The sequence below is a fragment of the Garra rufa genome, chromosome 14 (assembly GCF_049309525.1).
Source record: "Garra rufa chromosome 14, GarRuf1.0, whole genome shotgun sequence".
Classification (NCBI taxonomy): Eukaryota; Metazoa; Chordata; class Actinopteri; order Cypriniformes; family Cyprinidae; genus Garra; species Garra rufa.
The window spans coordinates 17,029,846-17,048,552 of NC_133374.1; the positions used below are offsets into that span (position 1 = coordinate 17,029,846).

An 18,707-nucleotide genomic window follows, 5' to 3' on the forward strand; every position below is an offset into this window, starting at 1 on the left:
AAATGCAAAACTGTCTGTTTTAAAAATAAATTGACTGCTGCCGTTTATCTAAAAGGTGATTTTGGAAGCTCATTGGAAGAACATTCGTTTATTTATTTGGTTCCACCGAGCCAAATACTGAAAATGCAGACATGATTTTCAGAACACGTCTTTATCCCGATCATGCTCATTAAAAAAAAAAAAAAAACACTATATAGGATATTGTATGAATATGAATATTCATACAACTACCGTTATTCAGGGTGTTCACAATATGCTTTACCGCGCAATGTTTTAAGCCTAATATTCATGGATTAACTAATCAAATGTTTTTTTTTTTAAATACTATGAATGTTTATGCTCATTTTTAAAACAGAAATGGCTTAGGCTTATGAGCAGCTGAATGGTAATCGATGGACTGTTACGTTAATAAGTGCCATAATTCGTTTATGTTTATTATATTAATATTTCAGCAATCATACATTACAACCATTAAATGGCCAATGTTAAGACAGATTCTCGAATGAATTAAACAGTTTGTTTTCATACATATTGAAAGCGTGAATGGTCTCATGTCCTCTCTCTGTTTATGGGTGTGTATGGGCGTGCATGCGCGGGAGGGGTGCGATTTTCGAATAATAATTGAATAATACCCTGCGATTATCGAATAGTATTTTTGCTTAAAATGCCCATCCCTACTCTGGGCCTCTTCTGAAACTAAAACGCCTGGTATAAACACAAGCATCGACTAGAGTGGCTGCAATCAGCTCCACAGACTCATGCAGTGTAATTAAAGGGTTATCTAAGCTTAAATGGCAAGGGAAGCCCCTTATTCATGCATTGTGTTAGTCAATGCTTGTTTAAGTGGCCATATTTGAGATATTAGTACATTACAGAATTATCATATGACTTTTGTACGAAAGGTGACCTGTAAATGCGAAAAAGCCGTTTCTATTGCAGTTTTGTGAAATACTCCTTTTTCGACTTGCCTGTAAACCACCTCATGCGAGCATAAAATTGACGTGTTTCTATTAGGCTTATTTTCAATTCGCAATTTCAATTTGCGCAATTTGAATGGTAATGGAAATGCACCTACAGACTATGATTGTGTTGCATCACAACATTTTTGATTTCAGTGTGGCCATACGAATTACTCGTCACAGGAATCCTGGTTAGGCTCTTTTATCTTGAGAGACTTGCTAAACTCTTCGAATGCTTAGAAATTCAGTAGCTAAATTTAGCATATGCTTTGAATCCCCTTAGCTTGCATTTAATCTTTATTTAGTGCCTTGTTGGAGCATGTTGCTTTTTGTCTTTCACTGATGTCTTCCTGTTGTGTGCTCTGTGATTGTGTTTTTTCCCCTCTATGTCTCAATTTCAATGCCACATACTGATGTGTTTGTGTATGTCTGTGTGTGTGGATGCAGTTAAATAACCGTTTGTTTGAGGAGCTGGCTATGGATGTGTACGATGAAGTGGACCGTAGAGAGAACGATGCAGGTAAGACTCAACCCCCATCTGTTCCTATCCCAACTTTCCCTGCTTCTCACTCTTTCCCGAATGTAGTTGCGGAGCAGTCCGAAAGGCATGGGGACCGTGTATCCATGTCCCTGGAGACGCAGTGATCGGTGTGTAGTGTAAACACTGACTATAGAAGGACTTCAGCAGTGCAGTCAGCTTGTAGAAAAGGGAGGGAGCGAGACACCAAATGGAAAGGAGGGTGAAAGGGAGCGAGAGCGAGGGAGTGCCGCAGGAATTCTCTCCTCCTCTTCTCTCTCTCTCTCGCTCTCTCTCTACTCCCGTTCCTGGTTGTAAAGGAGAAGAGGTAACATGCTGGGGTGGCAGACTGGGATTCTGATGGTAAGCAGGGCTGGGAGCGAGGCAGGGGGCCAAACGCACACATAAACACACAAACTGAACGGGAGGGGTGAATGCGAACTCTCTGAAACCTCAGGGCTGCGACGTCGGAGTGTGTTTGTTTATATCTGTCTTGTTTATATATGTCCGTTCTGTTTCTCTCAGTGTGGCTGACAACTCAAAACCACAGTACGCTTGTGACCGAACGGAGCGCCGTCCCCTTCTTACCCGTCAACCCTGAATACTCAGCGACACGCAACCAGGTAACGCACAGCATTTTAGAGGATGTGTTTAAGGTTTGTTTAGGAGGAGGTTCTCCACTCCTGCTGCCCCCTTGCGTAAGGGCCTGTCACTTCCATCCATGATGGAGCCATAACGGAGAGATGATATCTGGGGTGCAGACGACATAGGGCTAAAAATAAACATTTTGTGGTTGTGCAAATGTCTGAGCCTCAGGTTTGGGCGGCAAAGCAACGAATGGAGGATTTCCAGCTGCGTAACTGCTGCAGACGCACAGCAGCTCCCTCCCTCTCAACGTTTCCACTGGCATCCTCGCATGACCCTCTCTGTGCCACTGCTTGAAATAGTTCTTTTATACAGCGAGACCACTAAGTGCGTTTACTCAAGGGTACGTTTCCTCAGGGCTGATTGGCCAGGCTGAGAATTTCCTGTTCTTTTGCGTATACATGAGGTTTTGAGACATGGAAAGAGATGATGGGAGGAGGGACACGCACACCCAGTGGTCAAGAGTTGGAACACTGAACTGTAGATGTGGCAGCATTTTCCAGTATTTAAAATGTCCTTTACTGGAATGGACAGTTCTGTAATGACATATGTGTCGCAGAGCAACTAAGGTATACTTTGGGAAAAACTATCAATCAGGCACTGAATCCTGCAGAGCTCCACAGAAAAGCTCTCTTGTAAAACCATTTCCTGTACAGAAATCATTCATAAAAATGCACACATCGCCCACATCTTTCATGTTTATTATATATTTAGACTATTTTTAGATACATTTTGCTTCTACAAAGTGTGTAGTACTTATTAGTCTAGTACATATTTTACAAAGTTTCAATCTATTCTGCAGAATTTCACAGATTTTGGCCAAAAGTATGCGTAAAAAAATGTGAAAAAATTCAGGATATTTAATATGGGTCTGACTATAAATCGATTATTTGTTTTTAAAAACACAGTAATGTTTTTTTTTATCAAAAATACAGCAAAATCAGTAATACTGTAACATTTTATTTATGTTTAAAATAACTGTTTTGTATTTTTAAAGATTTTAAAGATTTTATTTTAATATATTGCTTTTAATATTTTAATCTAATTTAAATAGTAGATTATTCCTATGATGGCAAAGCTAAATTTTCAGCAGCTAGTGTCACATGATACTTCAGAAATCATTCCAATATGCTGATTTGGTGCTTAAGATGTCTTCTTATTATTTTATTTTAAAGGGAAAAAAAAAGGTTGAAATGCTTAATATTTTTGTACAAATGGTGATTTTTTTTTTTTTCTTAAGTATTTTTTTTTATAAAGTTAGAAAAAATATGTATATGTGACCCTGGACCACAAAACCAGTCATAAAGGTAAATATTTTTTTAAATTGATATTTATACATCATCTGAACACTGAATAAATGTTAGGATGGTAGTATAGGACAATATTTGGTCAAGATACAACTATTTGAAAATCAGGAATCTGAGCAAAAAAATCGAAATATTGAGAAAATCGCCTTTAAAGTTGTCCAAATTAAGTTCTTAGCAATGCATATTACTGATCAAAAATTAAGTTTTGATATATTTCCGATAGGAAATTTACAAAATTTCTTTGTGGAACGTTCTTTACTTAATATCCTAATAATTTTTGACATAAAATAAAAATGTGTAATTTTGACCCATACAATGTATTGTTGGCTATTGCTACAAATATACTTGTGCTACTTATGACTGGTGTGGTCAAGAGTCACACATAATGTATATAGTAATAAGTATAAAAAAAAAATTTTTCAAAAAAAAAATTGTCTTTCAAAAAGATTTTTTATAACAATGTAAAACATGTTACTGCCAATCAATTTAATTTAATTTAATTTTTATACACTACCAGTTAAAAGTTTTTGAACAGTAAGATTTAGTTTTTTTAAATAAGTATACAGCAAATACAGCAAAAGCAGTAATATTGTGAAATATTTTTTACCATTTAAAATGTTTTTTTTTTAATTTGAATGTATTTTAAAATATAATTTATTCCTGTGAATGAAGCTACATTATCAGCATCATTACTCCATTATGCTGATTTGCTGTGCAAGAAACATTTTATTATTATTATTATTTTTATTATCAATTTAAAAAAACACATTAAAAATCTTACTGTTCAGAAACTTTTGACTGGTAGTGTACAAATAGTAAATGTATTTATGTATATTTATTTGTGTATATATTTTTTTGTCATTGGTAGGGGCGGCAGAAATTGGCCCGCTTTAACGCACGGGAATTCGCCACCCTCATTATCGACATTCTCAGTGATGCCAAGCGACGGCAGCATGGAAAAGGCTTGACAAGCCCCACAGGTGAGACGCCCACACTGCATTTCTCAAACTTGGAGGTTCTAGTGGAATATTAATAATACAGCTTCAGTAAAGATGGATATAGCTAAGCCAGTGCAGCTTCTGACTCTCTCAGTGTCTCCTCATATTAATGATGCTATCTTTTGTTTTTGTGGTTATTGTTTTTCAGACCCGCTGGATCTGAGTCAGGCGGACGATGACCAGCACGATTATGACAGCGTAGCGTCTGATGAAGATACAGACAGTGAGCTAACTGCACAGAATAACAACAACACCCAGCGCAACAACCGGGCCAAGGTGAGCTCATCAAAACCTATACTTGCTCACTGGGTGTTTACCTGAGGAACATGTACTCCACCTAAACCATTATAAGTTGTCCGAGGTTAAAGATTATTTGCATTCATTCTTAATAATAAACCCACTTGATTGAGTTGAGGAACATCTTAAAACCTTTGGAGAAACAAGTTAAAGATAATCCGCTGAATCGTAAGAGGTGTTTCATTTTATGTAGGGGTTAGCCCTTGGTAGTTGTTGATTTTTGTTTTGCAGACCAGCAAATTAGTATATTCAATAGTACAGAAGCCAGTGTTGTCATGTCCCAGCATGCACCACTGAAAGAGAAGCAGCAGCAGCAGCAGCCCTGCCTCATTTTTGCAGAATGACATCATCCGCTTTTCAAGGCTGTGATCAGTAAAGCTATTGTTCTGCTGCTGAAGACAGGATGCTGTGTCTGAGCATGCTCACTCCGCATACAGGAAATGACATGGCTGAGTGTAGGAGAGCACAGAGTAAATCCTATATTCCCCACTGTCTGCTTGAAGAATGTGGGGTTTAAAAACTTTTTAAAACTCCAGTAGCACAGCTGTTTGTCATGTGACTCTGGACGACAAAACCAGTCTTAAGTAGCATGGGTGTATTTGTAGCAATAGCCAAAAATATGTTTTATGGGTCAAAATGATTGATTTGTCTTTTATGCCTAAAATTATTAGAATAATAAGTAAAGATCATGTTCCATAGAGATACTTTATAAATTTCCTACCAGAAATATATCAAAACTTAATTTTTTAATTAGTAATATGCATTGCTAAGAACATTATTAGGACATCTTTAAAGGTGATTTTCTCAATATTTCAAATTTTTGGCACCCTCAGATTCCAAATTGTCAAATAGTTGTATCTTGGCCAAATATTGTCCTATCTTAACAAACCATACATCATTGGAAAGCTTATTAATTCAGCTTCAGATTGTGTATAAATCTCAATTGCATAAAATGGACCCTATGACTGGTTTTGTGGTCCATGGACACCATATTGTTGAGCTGTTTTTGTGCTTTTACATGTTTAGCATGCTTTATAATAATGTTCATTAACATTTATCTTCATATTAATGTTAGGTTTATATGTACGTACATTGATTTTTTGTTGTGTCATTTAGAGCATGGACTCGTCGGATCTGTCAGATGGGCCCATCACACTACAGGAGTATCTGGAGGTGAAGAAGGCACTGGCCTCCTCAGAGGCTAAAGTTCAGCAGCTCATGAAGGTCAACAACAACCTGAGTGAGGAGCTAAGGAGGCTTCAGAAGGAGGTACGGCCACTCACTATATTAAAACAATGGGCCTTTGTTTTAAAATTACGACCATTTCGCACAGACTAAAGCTCACCATTACACAAACTGATTCTCAAACAATTAAACAAAGCAGAACAGTATTAATATACACTATTCAAAGTGTTTGGGGTCAGTAAGATTTGTACTTTTTTTTTTTCCCTCATGCTCACCAAGGCTGCACTTAAAATTTTAATTAAATATTTTGTATTTCAATATATTTTAAACTGTAATTTATTCATGTGATGGCAAAGCAGAATTTTCACTAGCCGTTACTCCAGTTTTCAGTGTCACGTAATCAGAAATCAGGAAATGACATGGCTGAGTGTAGGAGAGCACAGAGTAAATCCTATATTCCCCACTGTCTGCTTGAAGAATGTGGGGTTTAAAAACTTTTAAAAACTCCAGTAGCACAGCTGTTTGTCATATGTGACTCTGGACGACAAAACCAGTCTTAAGTAGCATGGGTGTATTTGTAGCAATAGCCAAAAATATGTTTTATGGGTCAAAATGATTGATTTGTCTTTTATGCCTAAAATTAGAATCTGCAAAATGTTAATTATTTTAACATAAGAGGGATCATACAAAATGCATGTTATTTTTTATTTAATACTGATCAGAATAAGATAGTTCACATAAAATAAATTTACATATAGTCCACATGAGAAAATAATAGTTGAATTTATAAAAATTACCCTGTTCAAAAGTTTACATACACTTAATTCTTAATACTGTGTTCTTACCTTTTTTTGTTTAGTGATAGTTCATGAGTCCCTTGTTTACTGCCCACTGTTTTTCAGAAAAATCCTTCAGGTCCCACAAACTCTTTGGTTTTTTTAAGCATTTTTGTGTATTTGAACTCTTTCCAACAATTACTGTATGTTTTTGAGATCCATCTTTTCACACTGAGGACAACTGAGGGATTCACATGCAACTATTACAGAAGTTCAAACACTCACTGATGCTTCAGAAGGAAAAACTATATGCTAAGAGACGTGGAGTGAAAACTTTTTGAATTTAAATGGCCAGGCTAAATTTAACTTATTTTGTCTTCTGGGAAACATGCAAGTATCTTCTGTAGTTTCTGAAAGGCAGCGCTAAAAAGAAAAATGTACACATCTAGTTGCATGTGAGTCCTTCACTTGTCCTCAGTGTAAAAAGATGGATCTCAAAATTATACAGTCATTGTTGGGAAGGGTTCAAATACACCAAAATGCTGAAAAACCAAAGAATTTGTGGGACCTGAAGAGTTTTTCTGAAGAACAGCCGGTAGTTTACCTGTTCTAGACAAACAAGGGACTCATGAACAACTAAACTTTCACTAAACGGGAAAAAAACAGCTGTGGAATATAAGAATCAAGAGTGTGTAAACTTTTGAATGCTTTCATTTTTATAAATTCAACTATTATTTTCTTGTGTGGATTATATGTAAACATCTTTTATGTGAAATATCTTATTCAGGTCAGTACTAAATAAAAAATAACATGCATTTTGTATGATCTCTTTTATTTTGTTAAAATAATGAACATTTTGCAGATTCTGCGAGGTGTATAAATCTTTGCCCTCAGCTGTATGTTTGTGGATCTGTCATCCTTTTTTTTCAGAATTGTTCAAAATAGCACCTTGAAAAAAAATTGTAATAATAAATGTTTTTACTGTCACTTCTGATCAGTTTAATGTGTCCTTGCAGAATAAAAGTATTAATCTTACTGACCCCAAACTTCTAAACAAAAATGTAGATGATCTTAAACCATATACTTCCCACTGAGAATGAAGCCTCTCCTTAAAACCTTAAACTTCCTGTCCATCAGAACAACCCCATTTTGTCAGCCCCAGCATGACATAACCGTCCACACTGCAACTGTTGTGTTTTCTTTGGTCCTTGTGTTTGTGTATGTGTGTGTGTGACTCCCGGTGATGCCCCTCCATCCCTGTAGATCACGCGGATGCAGACGGAGAACAGCGCGCTGCGGGGGGCCCAGACTGGGGTTGGGGGCAGTCTGACCGGGGGTGGTGGCCATGGGCTTTGGCCTGGTGGGGTAAGGGGTATAGGCAGTGGTGGAGGGGTAGGCGGAGACTCCAGCCTAAACGCACCCTCATCTGCCCCCCTCCGCCGGGATAGACAGGCCTTCTCTATGTATGAGCCCGTGGGTACCACCCCCAAAGCTCTCACCCCAGCCCTGGACCCCCTGACGGGCCGCCTGCAGCCTCTCAGCCCCGTAAGTGTGAGCATTAGTGGCCGGCCTGATCTTTTTAAACTTCCTTTTCCTGTCGGGCTCTCTTTCAACCTCTGCTTACCTGAGCCCACATTGGTGTGTTGCTGCTGCTGCTGCTGCCTGGAGCACCTGCTTTCCCTCTTACTCACTGCTCTCTACCGCCACCTTGTGGACGAACAGGAGCACCTCCTGCCCTGATAACACCTTTCTTTTTCTGGATGTTGTCAGTGTCTCTAAACTCAGTCTGCTGCCTAAATAGACAGCATTTTTGAGCCTCATGGGTCACTTTTACACCTGGTATCAACAGCTGTCTTGCACAACTTGATCATAAGTGGAGTGCTATTTGTGAATATGTTAAGTAAACCTAAATAACTTCACAAATTGCTCCGATATTTATTGGCATTTTTACTTTTATTAGTTTCTTTTTTAACTTGTTTTAAAATAATAATTTGATTAATTTATTATTTTTAGCTATTAACTATTATTATTTTCTTTCAAATGCTCCCATTTATTTACATATTTGTTTTATTTGCATATTATCTTCAGTAATTTTATCAACATGCAGATATGTAATTTTAAGGAGATGATAATAATAATTATTATAAATTTATTTTTTAGCCTCACCAACTGTTCCCAAATTTATTAGCTTTTTTTTAGTAATTTTATTATTATGCAGAAATGTAATTTTGAGGGATATTTATTATTCTTGTTATTTTTATTATTATTTACCTTTTTCCAAATTTAAATTAGCTTCATCAAATTTCTCCTAAATTTATTTGCGTTTTTTGTTCATATTTTCAGTAATTTTATCAACATGCAGAAATGTAATTTTAAGGGATTATTATTATTATTTATATAATTTTTTTAGCTTCATCAAACTGCTCCCAATTTTATTTGCATTTAGTTTTTTTTAATTCTTTAAAGCATTTTTGTATTTTTTCATATTATTTTCAATAATTTTATCAACATGCAGCAATTTTTTTTTATTTTGAAGGAGAATTATTATTATTATTAATTATTAATATTATTTCAGTTTCTTTCGTTCTGTAGCTTCATCAAACTGCTCCCAAATTTTATTTGCTTTTTGTTTTATTTTTGTATTATTTTTAGTAATTTTATACATTTTGGGACATTGAGGGAAAATTATTATTTTTTTATTATTATTATTATTTTCTTTTTTTATTCTTTAGCTTCATCAAGCTGCTCCCAAATTTAATTGCAATTTTGTTTTATTTTCGTGTTATTTTCAGGATTTTTTTTAACAAACAGAAATGTAATTTTGAGGGAGAATTATTATTATTATTATTATTATTATTATTATTTCGTGTTTTTTGGTTGTTGTTGTTGTTTTAGCATCATTAAACTCAATATTGTTTTATTTTCAGTAATTTTATCAACATGCAGAAATGTAATTTTGAGGGGGAATTATTATTATTAGATGCATTTTTTAATTCTTTAGCTTCATCAAACTGTTCCTGTGTTTTTGTTTTGTTTTGATATTATTTTTAGTAATTTTATCAACATGCAGAAATGTAATTTTGAGGGAGAATTATTATTATTATTATAATTTTTTAAAAACTCTTTAGCTTTATCAAACTGCTTATTAGTTTATATTATTTTATATTATTTTATATAATTTTATCGTATGCAGAAATTTAATTGAGGGAGAATTTTTGTTATTAGTTTTTTTTTAGCCTTATCAAACTGCTCCCATGTTTATTTGCTTTTTTTTCATATTATTTTCAATAATTTTATTAACATGCAGAAATTTCATTTTGAGGGAGAAATATTATTATTATTATTATTGTTTTAATTTTTTTTTAGCTTCATCAAACTAGTTCTATATGATCTTAAATAAATAGTAATTTTGTTGACATCCAGAAATTTTATTTTGGAAAATGTATTTTATTTTCCTTTTTTTTATTATTATATCATAAACTACTCCTAAACTTGTTTGCACTTTTGTTGTATTTTGCCTTTTTTCCTAAATTAACTTTACTGACATGCAGAATAAATGTATTTACTCCTTATTAACCTCAACATGCAAAATTTTCATTTTGTGGGCTGCTTTATTTTACTCTTTCAACATGGCGACATTTAATAATTTATTTATTTGATATGGTTCGTATTATCACAATGTCATAGACCATCTAACAAAACCTGATCACAGTCTGTCTCTGTCTCACCCAGAATGCATGTTAATACCAGGTTTGCCTGTAACGCTCCAAAATGTTACTTGGCTAGGCAGCTCAATACATTTTGAGACACAAGCCTTGTATATTGTCTCTCTAGCATAGGAAGATAGAAGTGGCATGAACTGCATTGTATCGTTCCTAAAAATGGTTGATATGCCAAGAGAGGCTCTCGATGAGAGATATGCTTGTCTTGTGCATTATGTCATGTCTGGAATGTGTAGAAAACTGATTGATCGGTTACCTGACTAGTCAAACTCAAAGTTGATCTGCATGGCACATATATAGTGCTGCACCTGACAGCACCTCTGTTTGTGGATATAGATAGATCTTTAATGTCTTTTGAAAGCCTTGTTTGGATTTGCTTTAATTGCTTTTGCAATTATGCAAATACGCCATGTTTTGATTATGCAATATCCCATTTTTGGGTCATTGCTGACAGTAGACTTATTTTCTTTTATTAGTCGTGGTTAATGTGTTTGGGATGCACCTTTGTGCCTGTGTTATTAACTGCACTGTTTATTGTGCGAGTGTCTATTTTTAGTGCTTTCATTAGTTTAGAGCAGAGGATGTTATTGCGCTGTAAATTCAGGTTTGCTTTTGAGCTTAATGTAGACGTTACTTGTGTCTAACAGAATTACAGTCGCTATTATAACACTTTTTCCTTACATCTAACAGTCCTGTGTCTATCAGAGCTGCTTCTTTCCTTTTCATCCTCTGCCTGCTGACTTGTCTGTCAGCTTTTCTCCTTGTGTTAATGTCATTCTGCTCGTGTTCAGGTGCGAAAGGGCGCTCCTGCGGGTCCCACCCCCTACGGAGGATCGCACCTGTCAGCCTCCACTGACGGCCGATATAATGTGAGTGCCTCTTTCTATTCATATCTGCACTGACATGTGAGTTACAGACTGTGATGTATAACAGATCTGTGGTTGGTTGTTTGTCTTGTCCAGCTTCCAAAAGCGGTAGAGAAATATGGCAGCGGAACTGATAGTGACTATGACAACTCTCAAACATACGACGTTTCTCTTGGGTGAGTGCAAGATATCATTAAAAACAAAGCACATCAGATTCAGATCAGATTCAAAATTTGCATTTCAAACATTTTGCAGCATTTTCATTTGTAATGAGAAGAGTAACAAAAACTAAAAATTAAGACAGAAATATATTGCTACTGTAGCATTATTATTGTACTTTTAATATATAAATAAAACATTATAATTAATTTTATAAATAATTTTTATATATTTATTTTTTTTGTATAAATTTTACCATAGATTTACATAATAATATTTTCATTTTAATGTTAGATTTTGTTGCTACACAAGGGTAATACATTTGTCTTCTGAAAAATAACATACTACCGGGTGTATAGTATGCAATATAATGTTGCAATCTTATTTGAAAATAATTGGTGGTTATAATAAGTACAAGTAATTTTACAAAAATAGACTTTTCACATTATGAAACTTAGTTCTTTTATTTTAGTGTTTTTGTTTTTTAGTACCTTTTGAATATTTATGGTGATATATTAATTAATATTTTAATTTAATTTAATTTTTATTTAATGTTAGATTTTTTTCATTTTGTCGTCTTAACTATAAGATATTATATAACATGCAATGCAATATTATTGCAAGTAATATTACAAAAATAATATATATTATTTACATTTTATGAATGATTTTATTATTATTTCAGTTAGAGAAATTAATATATTTATTTTTTATAATTTTTTTTTATTGTAGTGTTTTTGGTGTACTTTTAATAAAAGTATTTTTAGCATTTTATGAATTTATATATTAATATTTTTAATTTATTTCTATTTCATGTCAGGGTTTTTTTTATTGCACAGGAGTAATGTATTTGTCTTCTGAAAATAAATTACTATATACTATGCTATATAATGTTATTGCAAACTAATAGTAAAATAATTCATTTTTTACAATGAGTGATAATACAAAAATAATATATTTTTCATATTATGAATTGTATATTCTTATATATCTACAAAAATACATACATTTTTCTAATTATTATTTTATTTTTTTGTACATTTAATATAATAGATATAAATATATATTAATATTTTAATTTCGTTTTTATTCAGTGCTAGTTTTTTCATTGCATGGAGTCATTTATTTGTCTTTAATATTTTATTTTTGTATTATTATTTTATTTAAAAATAAAATACTATATGATATGCAGTATAATGTTATTGCAAACTAATTATAAAATAATTGGTTATAATTAGTACATGTGATATTACAAAAATATTTTATTTTTTATATTATTTATTTTTTTTGTTTGTTATTTCACCATTACAAATATAAATATTTATTTTTTATAATTATTCTTTTATTGTAGTGTTTTTTTTGGTACTTGAAATAAAAGTATTTTTAGTACTTTTTGCATTTATATGTTCGTATTTTCATTTAATTTCATTTTCATCATTTTTTTGCAATATAGTGTTATTGGTAACTAATAAAATAATTGGTTGTTATAATTAGTACATGTAATATTACAAAAATAATTAATTTTTTATATTAGTATGAATGATTTTGTTTCACTGTTACAAAAATAAATCTTTTTATTTTTATTTGTTTTTATTTTAAACTTTTTACGGTTGTGTGTCGTACTATTAATAAAAGTGATATATTAAATTATATTATTAATTTGTAAAGAGTAATGAGTAATATATTTGTCTTCTAAAAAATAAAATAGTTTCAGCTACAAAAAATAAATATATATTTTTTGTAATTATTTATAATTATTCTTTTATTGTAGTGTTTATGTTGTACTTTTAATAAAACTATATTTAGTACTTTTAAAAAAATTAATCAACATGCAGTACAGGATATTACAATATTACAATTGTAATTGTTTTCTAAAAAATATTGTACCAATATGCAGTATACATTATTATTATTAACTAATTATGAACTAATAATTATTACAATAAATATTATTAGTATTATTAATAATTACTGTACTGAAAAATAAATTTAAGAAATGCATTTTTTAATTATTCCTAATAATAATTTAGACCTTAAAAAAAGTGTTTTTATTGTGTGTCCATTTTTTTTTTTTTTTTTTTTTAATGTGGTAGTGTTGGCCGTAGCAGTGAGGAGGACAGCAGGGGTGACATGGAAGACACAGAGGGTGACCCGGACCCCACGCTGCCCTGCACAGAGGACGTCATCCTCAAAACCGAGCAGGTCACCAAGAACATCCAGGAGCTCCTGCGAGCCGCACAGGAGTTTAAACACGACAGGTATGACGGAAATTACCCCTCAAGCTGAATGCAAACCCAATTTTCGACAGTTAATACAAACCATTAAAAAAAGAACATTTTGAAAGCAATCCATCTTTCCTTGCAGTTTTGTGCCATGCTCAGAGAAAATCCACTTAGCTGTAACAGAAATGGCCTCGCTGTTTCCAAAGGTAAATAACCAAGTCTTATTGTGATACGCTGTCTCAAGAAATCCACCCAGATGCACTAAATCTCTCTCTGTCTGCTGCTTTCAGAGACCAGCGCTAGATGCAGTACGTTCTTCCTTGAAGCTCCTAGCGGCCAGCGCGTCCCGCTTACAAGTGGAGTGTCGTAAAGCAGCGCCCTCAGACTCGTCGGCCAGTACGGTGGACTACCAGCTCCTCACCCAGCAGGTCATCCAATGCGCCTACGATATCGCCAAAGCTGCCAAGCAGCTGGTCACCATCACCACCCGTGAGAAAAAACAGTGACCCTCTGGCACGCCGGGGTCCAAAGACTGAGAAACGGCAGAAAAGAGCAAGACACTAACGACTGGGAATCGTTGGTCAGGTAGATGGGAAAAACAATGAGGATGAAGATGGGAAACGCTGCGGCCAAGCGGACGCAGAGATGTTTGGGAGAAGCCGAATGGAGCGGCCTGCTTTTCCTTTTCTTCTCTCATTTCAGTATTTCAGGAGGATTTTTCTTTCATCTACACATCTAAATATAACACCACCACACAGGCATTGGCATGGGCGGCTACTTTTTGGTTTTCTCTTCGTGAAACACAAGCACTCCTAACTATCTTGAGAACCAGAAATGTTCCTCCTAAGTGATTTATTTTCCGTTTTTCCTCTCGATGTCTTGATTAATTTTATGTTTTTAAGTGCCGCTCCATTGGCCTGTTTCTCTTGGGACAAACGTACTGACTTTAAACAACAACACTGGAGTTATTTTAATGATTATGATTTGTTTTCGTATTCTTGTTACAATTATTGATGTCTTTTCATTTCATTTAGATTCGGTGGAGCTTTGCGAACATTAACAGGGGTGAACAATAACCTGTGAAAACTAACCAGAACACTCCCGTCCTCCAGTGGTAGAAGCACTGGTTCACTCACACAGTGTTTTACTATGTATACTACATTATTTTTCTTTGTCGGAGTGCGTCGAACACTAGCCAAAGGAGCAGAGGGGAGTGATGACACTACAAATGCGGATCCCTCTTTTTTTCGTCTTCGAGCACAAAGATGGCGGTTGGGGTTTATGTACAGAAAAAAGGCTGGTTCATCTCATCTCAATCCCTACCGAAGTGGGTTTTGGTATCAGAACAATGCAAACGTGTTAGCACAATCATCACATTGTCTTTAGCGTATTAGGTTAGGACGAAATCATCACTTTTGGGACATGTTCATTTCCTGCACAGAATGGCCTTTTTTGTTTAATCTTCAGGACCAGGCTTTCTTTTTTTGTGTGGTGGTTGTTTTTCCTTTTGTTCTTTATAATTCATGTTTCGAGCGTATGTAATGGTTATTAATGTAAGAAGACCCTTATTATGTTCTATAAGCTATGAGCATGTGAATGTTGATGGTTGAAGATGACCACTATCAATGTTCTCATCACTAACATTTCATGTACAGTTGAGGTCAAAAGTTTACATACACCTTGCAGAATCTGCAAAATGTTCATTAATTTAGCTAGAGGGATCATATAAAAAGCAGGTTATTTTTTTATTTAGTACTGACCTGAATAAGATATTTCAAATAAAAGATGTTTACATATAGTCCACAAGAGAAAATAATAGTTACATTTATAAAATGACTCTGTTCAAAAGTTTACATATGCTTGATTACGTCCCTTGTTTGTTTACCTTGAAATCCATCAGGTCCCACAAATTCTGTTTTTTTGTTGTTGTTTTTTTAGCTTTTTTGTGTTTGAACCCTTTCCAACAGTGACTGTATGATTTTGAGATCCATCAACTGAGGGACTCATATGTAACTACTGTAGGAGGTTCAAACACTCACTGATGCTTCAGAAAGAAATTCATTAAGAGCCAGGGGGTGAAAACTTTTGAACAGAATAAAGTTGTGTCCATTTTTCTTATAATGCCTAAATATCTTTTTTTTTTTTTTTTTCATTTAGTACTGCGCTTCAGAAGCTACATAGGATACTTACATGTTTCCCAGAAGGACAAAATAAGAAAAATGTACACCTTTATTCTTTTCAAAAGTTTTCACCCCCAGCTCTTAATGCATTTTTCTGAAGCATCAGTGAGCGTTTGAACCTTCTGTAATAGTTGTATATAAGTGCCTCAGTTGTCCTCAGTGTGAAAACATGGATCTCAAAATCATACAGTAGTTGTTGGGGTCAAATGCAAAAAAACAAAGAATCTGTGGGACCTGAAGAATTTTTCTGAAGCACAAAAAAGGGACTTGTGAACAACTATCACCAAAAAAAAAAAAAGCTGTGGATCAATCGGGTAACAACAGTATTAAGAATCAAGTTTATGTAAATGTTTGAGCAGGGCCATTTATATAAATTCTACTCTACTAAAGTACTAAATAAAAAAAATACGCAATTTGTATGATCCCTCTTTTTCAGATTCTGCAAGGTGTATATAAACGTTTGACATCACCTGTACAGTCACAGGGAAAACCCGTCACGTCAGTGAGGATGTCCACCTGCTGCAAAAGGACCAGTGAAGTCGCTTTCTGTGGGCATCCAGGGTCACTTTTGTTGAGAATTGTGGGAAACGAGTCCCTCGCTATGTCGATGTTCATGGGAGGAGCTGAACTGGAGCTTCCAGTACGTACGCACATGTAGATGAGCATCTGCGTGTGCGAGCGCGATCAAACCGAGTATTTGTTGTACAGTTATTTTGCATTTTAGACATAATGCTACGAGCCTTACACTTCCTGTTGTTTTCCATATTGGTTTTACCCACCAGCCTTTTAAATTAAGCCATTTTTTGTTTTTTTGCCTTTTGTTTAACTTGGGAATGGATAATGTTAGCATCCCCTGAAAACGTGTCAAAAGATTGTCTAACAAAAAAATCTGAACATTGCCTTTGCACATCTGCTAGACTGACTTTAATTAGTGATCATGTGATCTGGCGTCTCGCTCTTCCACACTAGAAGCACATGGTGAGTAAAAGTGTATGCTTACATGTTTATTTTTTTTTCCAGATTGTTAATTTTCCACTTAATGTGTCAGAATGGTTTATTGTGGTGATGGGAGAAAGACTTTGGGCCGTTATTTAATAAGCACTAAATTGAGAGAGATGTCTGAGAAGGGATATTGCGCACTCACTATATGTCCAACTCTCAATCTGATTCCTTTCAGAGTAGTTAATGGATTTACCCAGCCATCCTGCTGCATACATTGCTCACATAATGCACCGGTGAAATTATTTTTTAAATAGATTAATACACACACACACACACACACACACACACACACACACACACACTTCTGTGATCAGTCATACTGGCTGCACTCTTACTTGTTATGACTGTTCTTTATCACGTGGTTCTTACATGAGAGATTAACTGATGGGAGAAATTTGTTAAGCAGAGGCTACCTGTAAAATATAGAAATTAAATAAAACACTAAGTAAAACCATTTAAATCGTAATAAAGACTCATAAGCTGTACATTTGTAATAAATAAAAGAAAAAGTTCATCGTCTCCTGTGAGTTGTTCTTTGTTTGCCATTTTAAATTGGGCTAATGTATTGAGTGTTCGCTTTTCAAAAAAGCTAACATAATAGTTGCATTGTTCTTGCAATTATTTATTTAGCAGACACTTTTATGTGAAGTAACTTGGAAATGAGGAAGCAATTAAGCACGACCGCTAACAACCTCAGCGATATATTCCATGTTTAAAGTGTAAGTTTGAGCAGAAGTGGGGGGAAAAAAAGAGAACAAGATTCAAAAGACATGAATCATGTGGTTTAGTTAAGCACTTTAATTTTTTTAAGTTTGACAGTATATAATCTATATTTGACTGAAATACTTGTATTGTAGTATTTATTTTATTCTACCAGTTAGAAAACGTACTAGACGACTGCTAAGAAGCCTACACTACCTGTCAAGTTTTTTTTAATTAGTCTTTTCTGCTCACCAAACCTGCATTTATTTGATACAAAGTGCAGCAAAAACACTAACATTTTTTTTTATATTATTACTATTTAAAATAGCTGTTTTCTATTTGAAAATATTTGAAAATGTAATTTATTCCTGTGATTTCAAAGCAGATTTTTTTAGCATCATTACTCCAGTCACATGATCATTCAGAAATCAATCTAAAATTCTGATTTGCTGCCTCTTAAAAAAAAAATAACTATTATGATGTTGAAAATATCTGAGCAGATTTTTTTTTTTTCAGGTTTCTTTGATGAAAGTTCAGAATAACAGCATTTATCTGAAACAGAAATCTTTTGTAACATTATAAATGTCTTTATCATCACTTTTGATCAATTTAAAGCATCTTTGCTAAAAAAAATTCTCATTGTATGGGTCAAAATGATTGATTTTTCTTTTATGCCAAAAATTACTATGATATTAAGTAAAGATCATGTTCCATGAAGATATTACGTAAATATATCAAAACTTAATTTTTTATTAGTAATATGCATGGCTAAGCATTTCATTTGGACAACTTTAAAGGTGATTTTCTCAATATTTTGATTGTTTTGCACCCTCCCTCTTGTTTGTTTACCTTGAAATCCTTCAGGTCCCACAAATTCTGTTTTTTTTTTGTTTTGTTTTTTAGCTTTTTTGTGTTTGAACCCTTTCCGACAGTGACTGTATGATTTTGAGATCCATCTTTTCACACTGAGGACAACTGAGGAACTCATATGCAACTATTGTAGAAGGTTCAAGCACTCACTGATGCTTCAGAAAGAAATGTGATTCATTAAGAGCCAGGATGTGAAAACTTCTGAACAGAATAAAGTTGTGTCCATTTTTCTTTTCTTATAATGCCTAAATATTGTTTTGCACCCTCCAATTTCAATTTTTTTAATTGTTGCATGTAGGC

The 18,707-nt window shown here is 34.0% G+C and overlaps 1 protein-coding gene across 2 annotated transcripts; it reads left to right on the forward strand.

The window, feature by feature from the left end:
* The first annotated feature begins 617 nt into the window (after nucleotides 1-617).
* Nucleotides 618-17,354, forward strand: git1 (G protein-coupled receptor kinase interacting ArfGAP 1). 2 transcript variants are annotated; one of them, XM_073818000.1, is made up of 11 exons: nucleotides 618-1,479; nucleotides 2,002-2,099; nucleotides 4,297-4,408; nucleotides 4,575-4,702; nucleotides 5,840-5,992; nucleotides 7,948-8,229; nucleotides 11,198-11,275; nucleotides 11,369-11,448; nucleotides 13,525-13,689; nucleotides 13,796-13,859; nucleotides 13,944-17,354. In XM_073818000.1, the coding sequence occupies exons 1-11, from the start codon at nucleotides 1,401-1,403 to the stop codon at nucleotides 14,157-14,159; spliced, it is 1,455 nt and encodes a 484-aa protein (XP_073674101.1). In that variant the 5' UTR covers nucleotides 618-1,400; the 3' UTR covers nucleotides 14,160-17,354. The 2 variants fall into 2 exon arrangements, with proteins under 2 accessions (XP_073674101.1, XP_073674102.1); XM_073818001.1 differs by lacking the exon at nucleotides 7,948-8,229 and having other exon boundaries at nucleotides 621-1,479.
* Nucleotides 17,355-18,707: the final 1,353 nt, after the last annotated feature.

Coding starts and splice junctions, on each gene's coding strand:
- git1 (XM_073818000.1), top strand. CDS start 1,401: ATGCAGTTAAATAACCGTTTGTTTGAGGAGCTGGCTATGGATGTGTAC. Junction 11,276..11,368: donor CCACTGACGGCCGATATAAT/GTGAGTGCCTCT, acceptor TGTCTTGTCCAG/CTTCCAAAAGCGGTAGAGAA. Junction 13,690..13,795: donor CAGGAGTTTAAACACGACAG/GTATGACGGAAA, acceptor CTTTCCTTGCAG/TTTTGTGCCATGCTCAGAGA.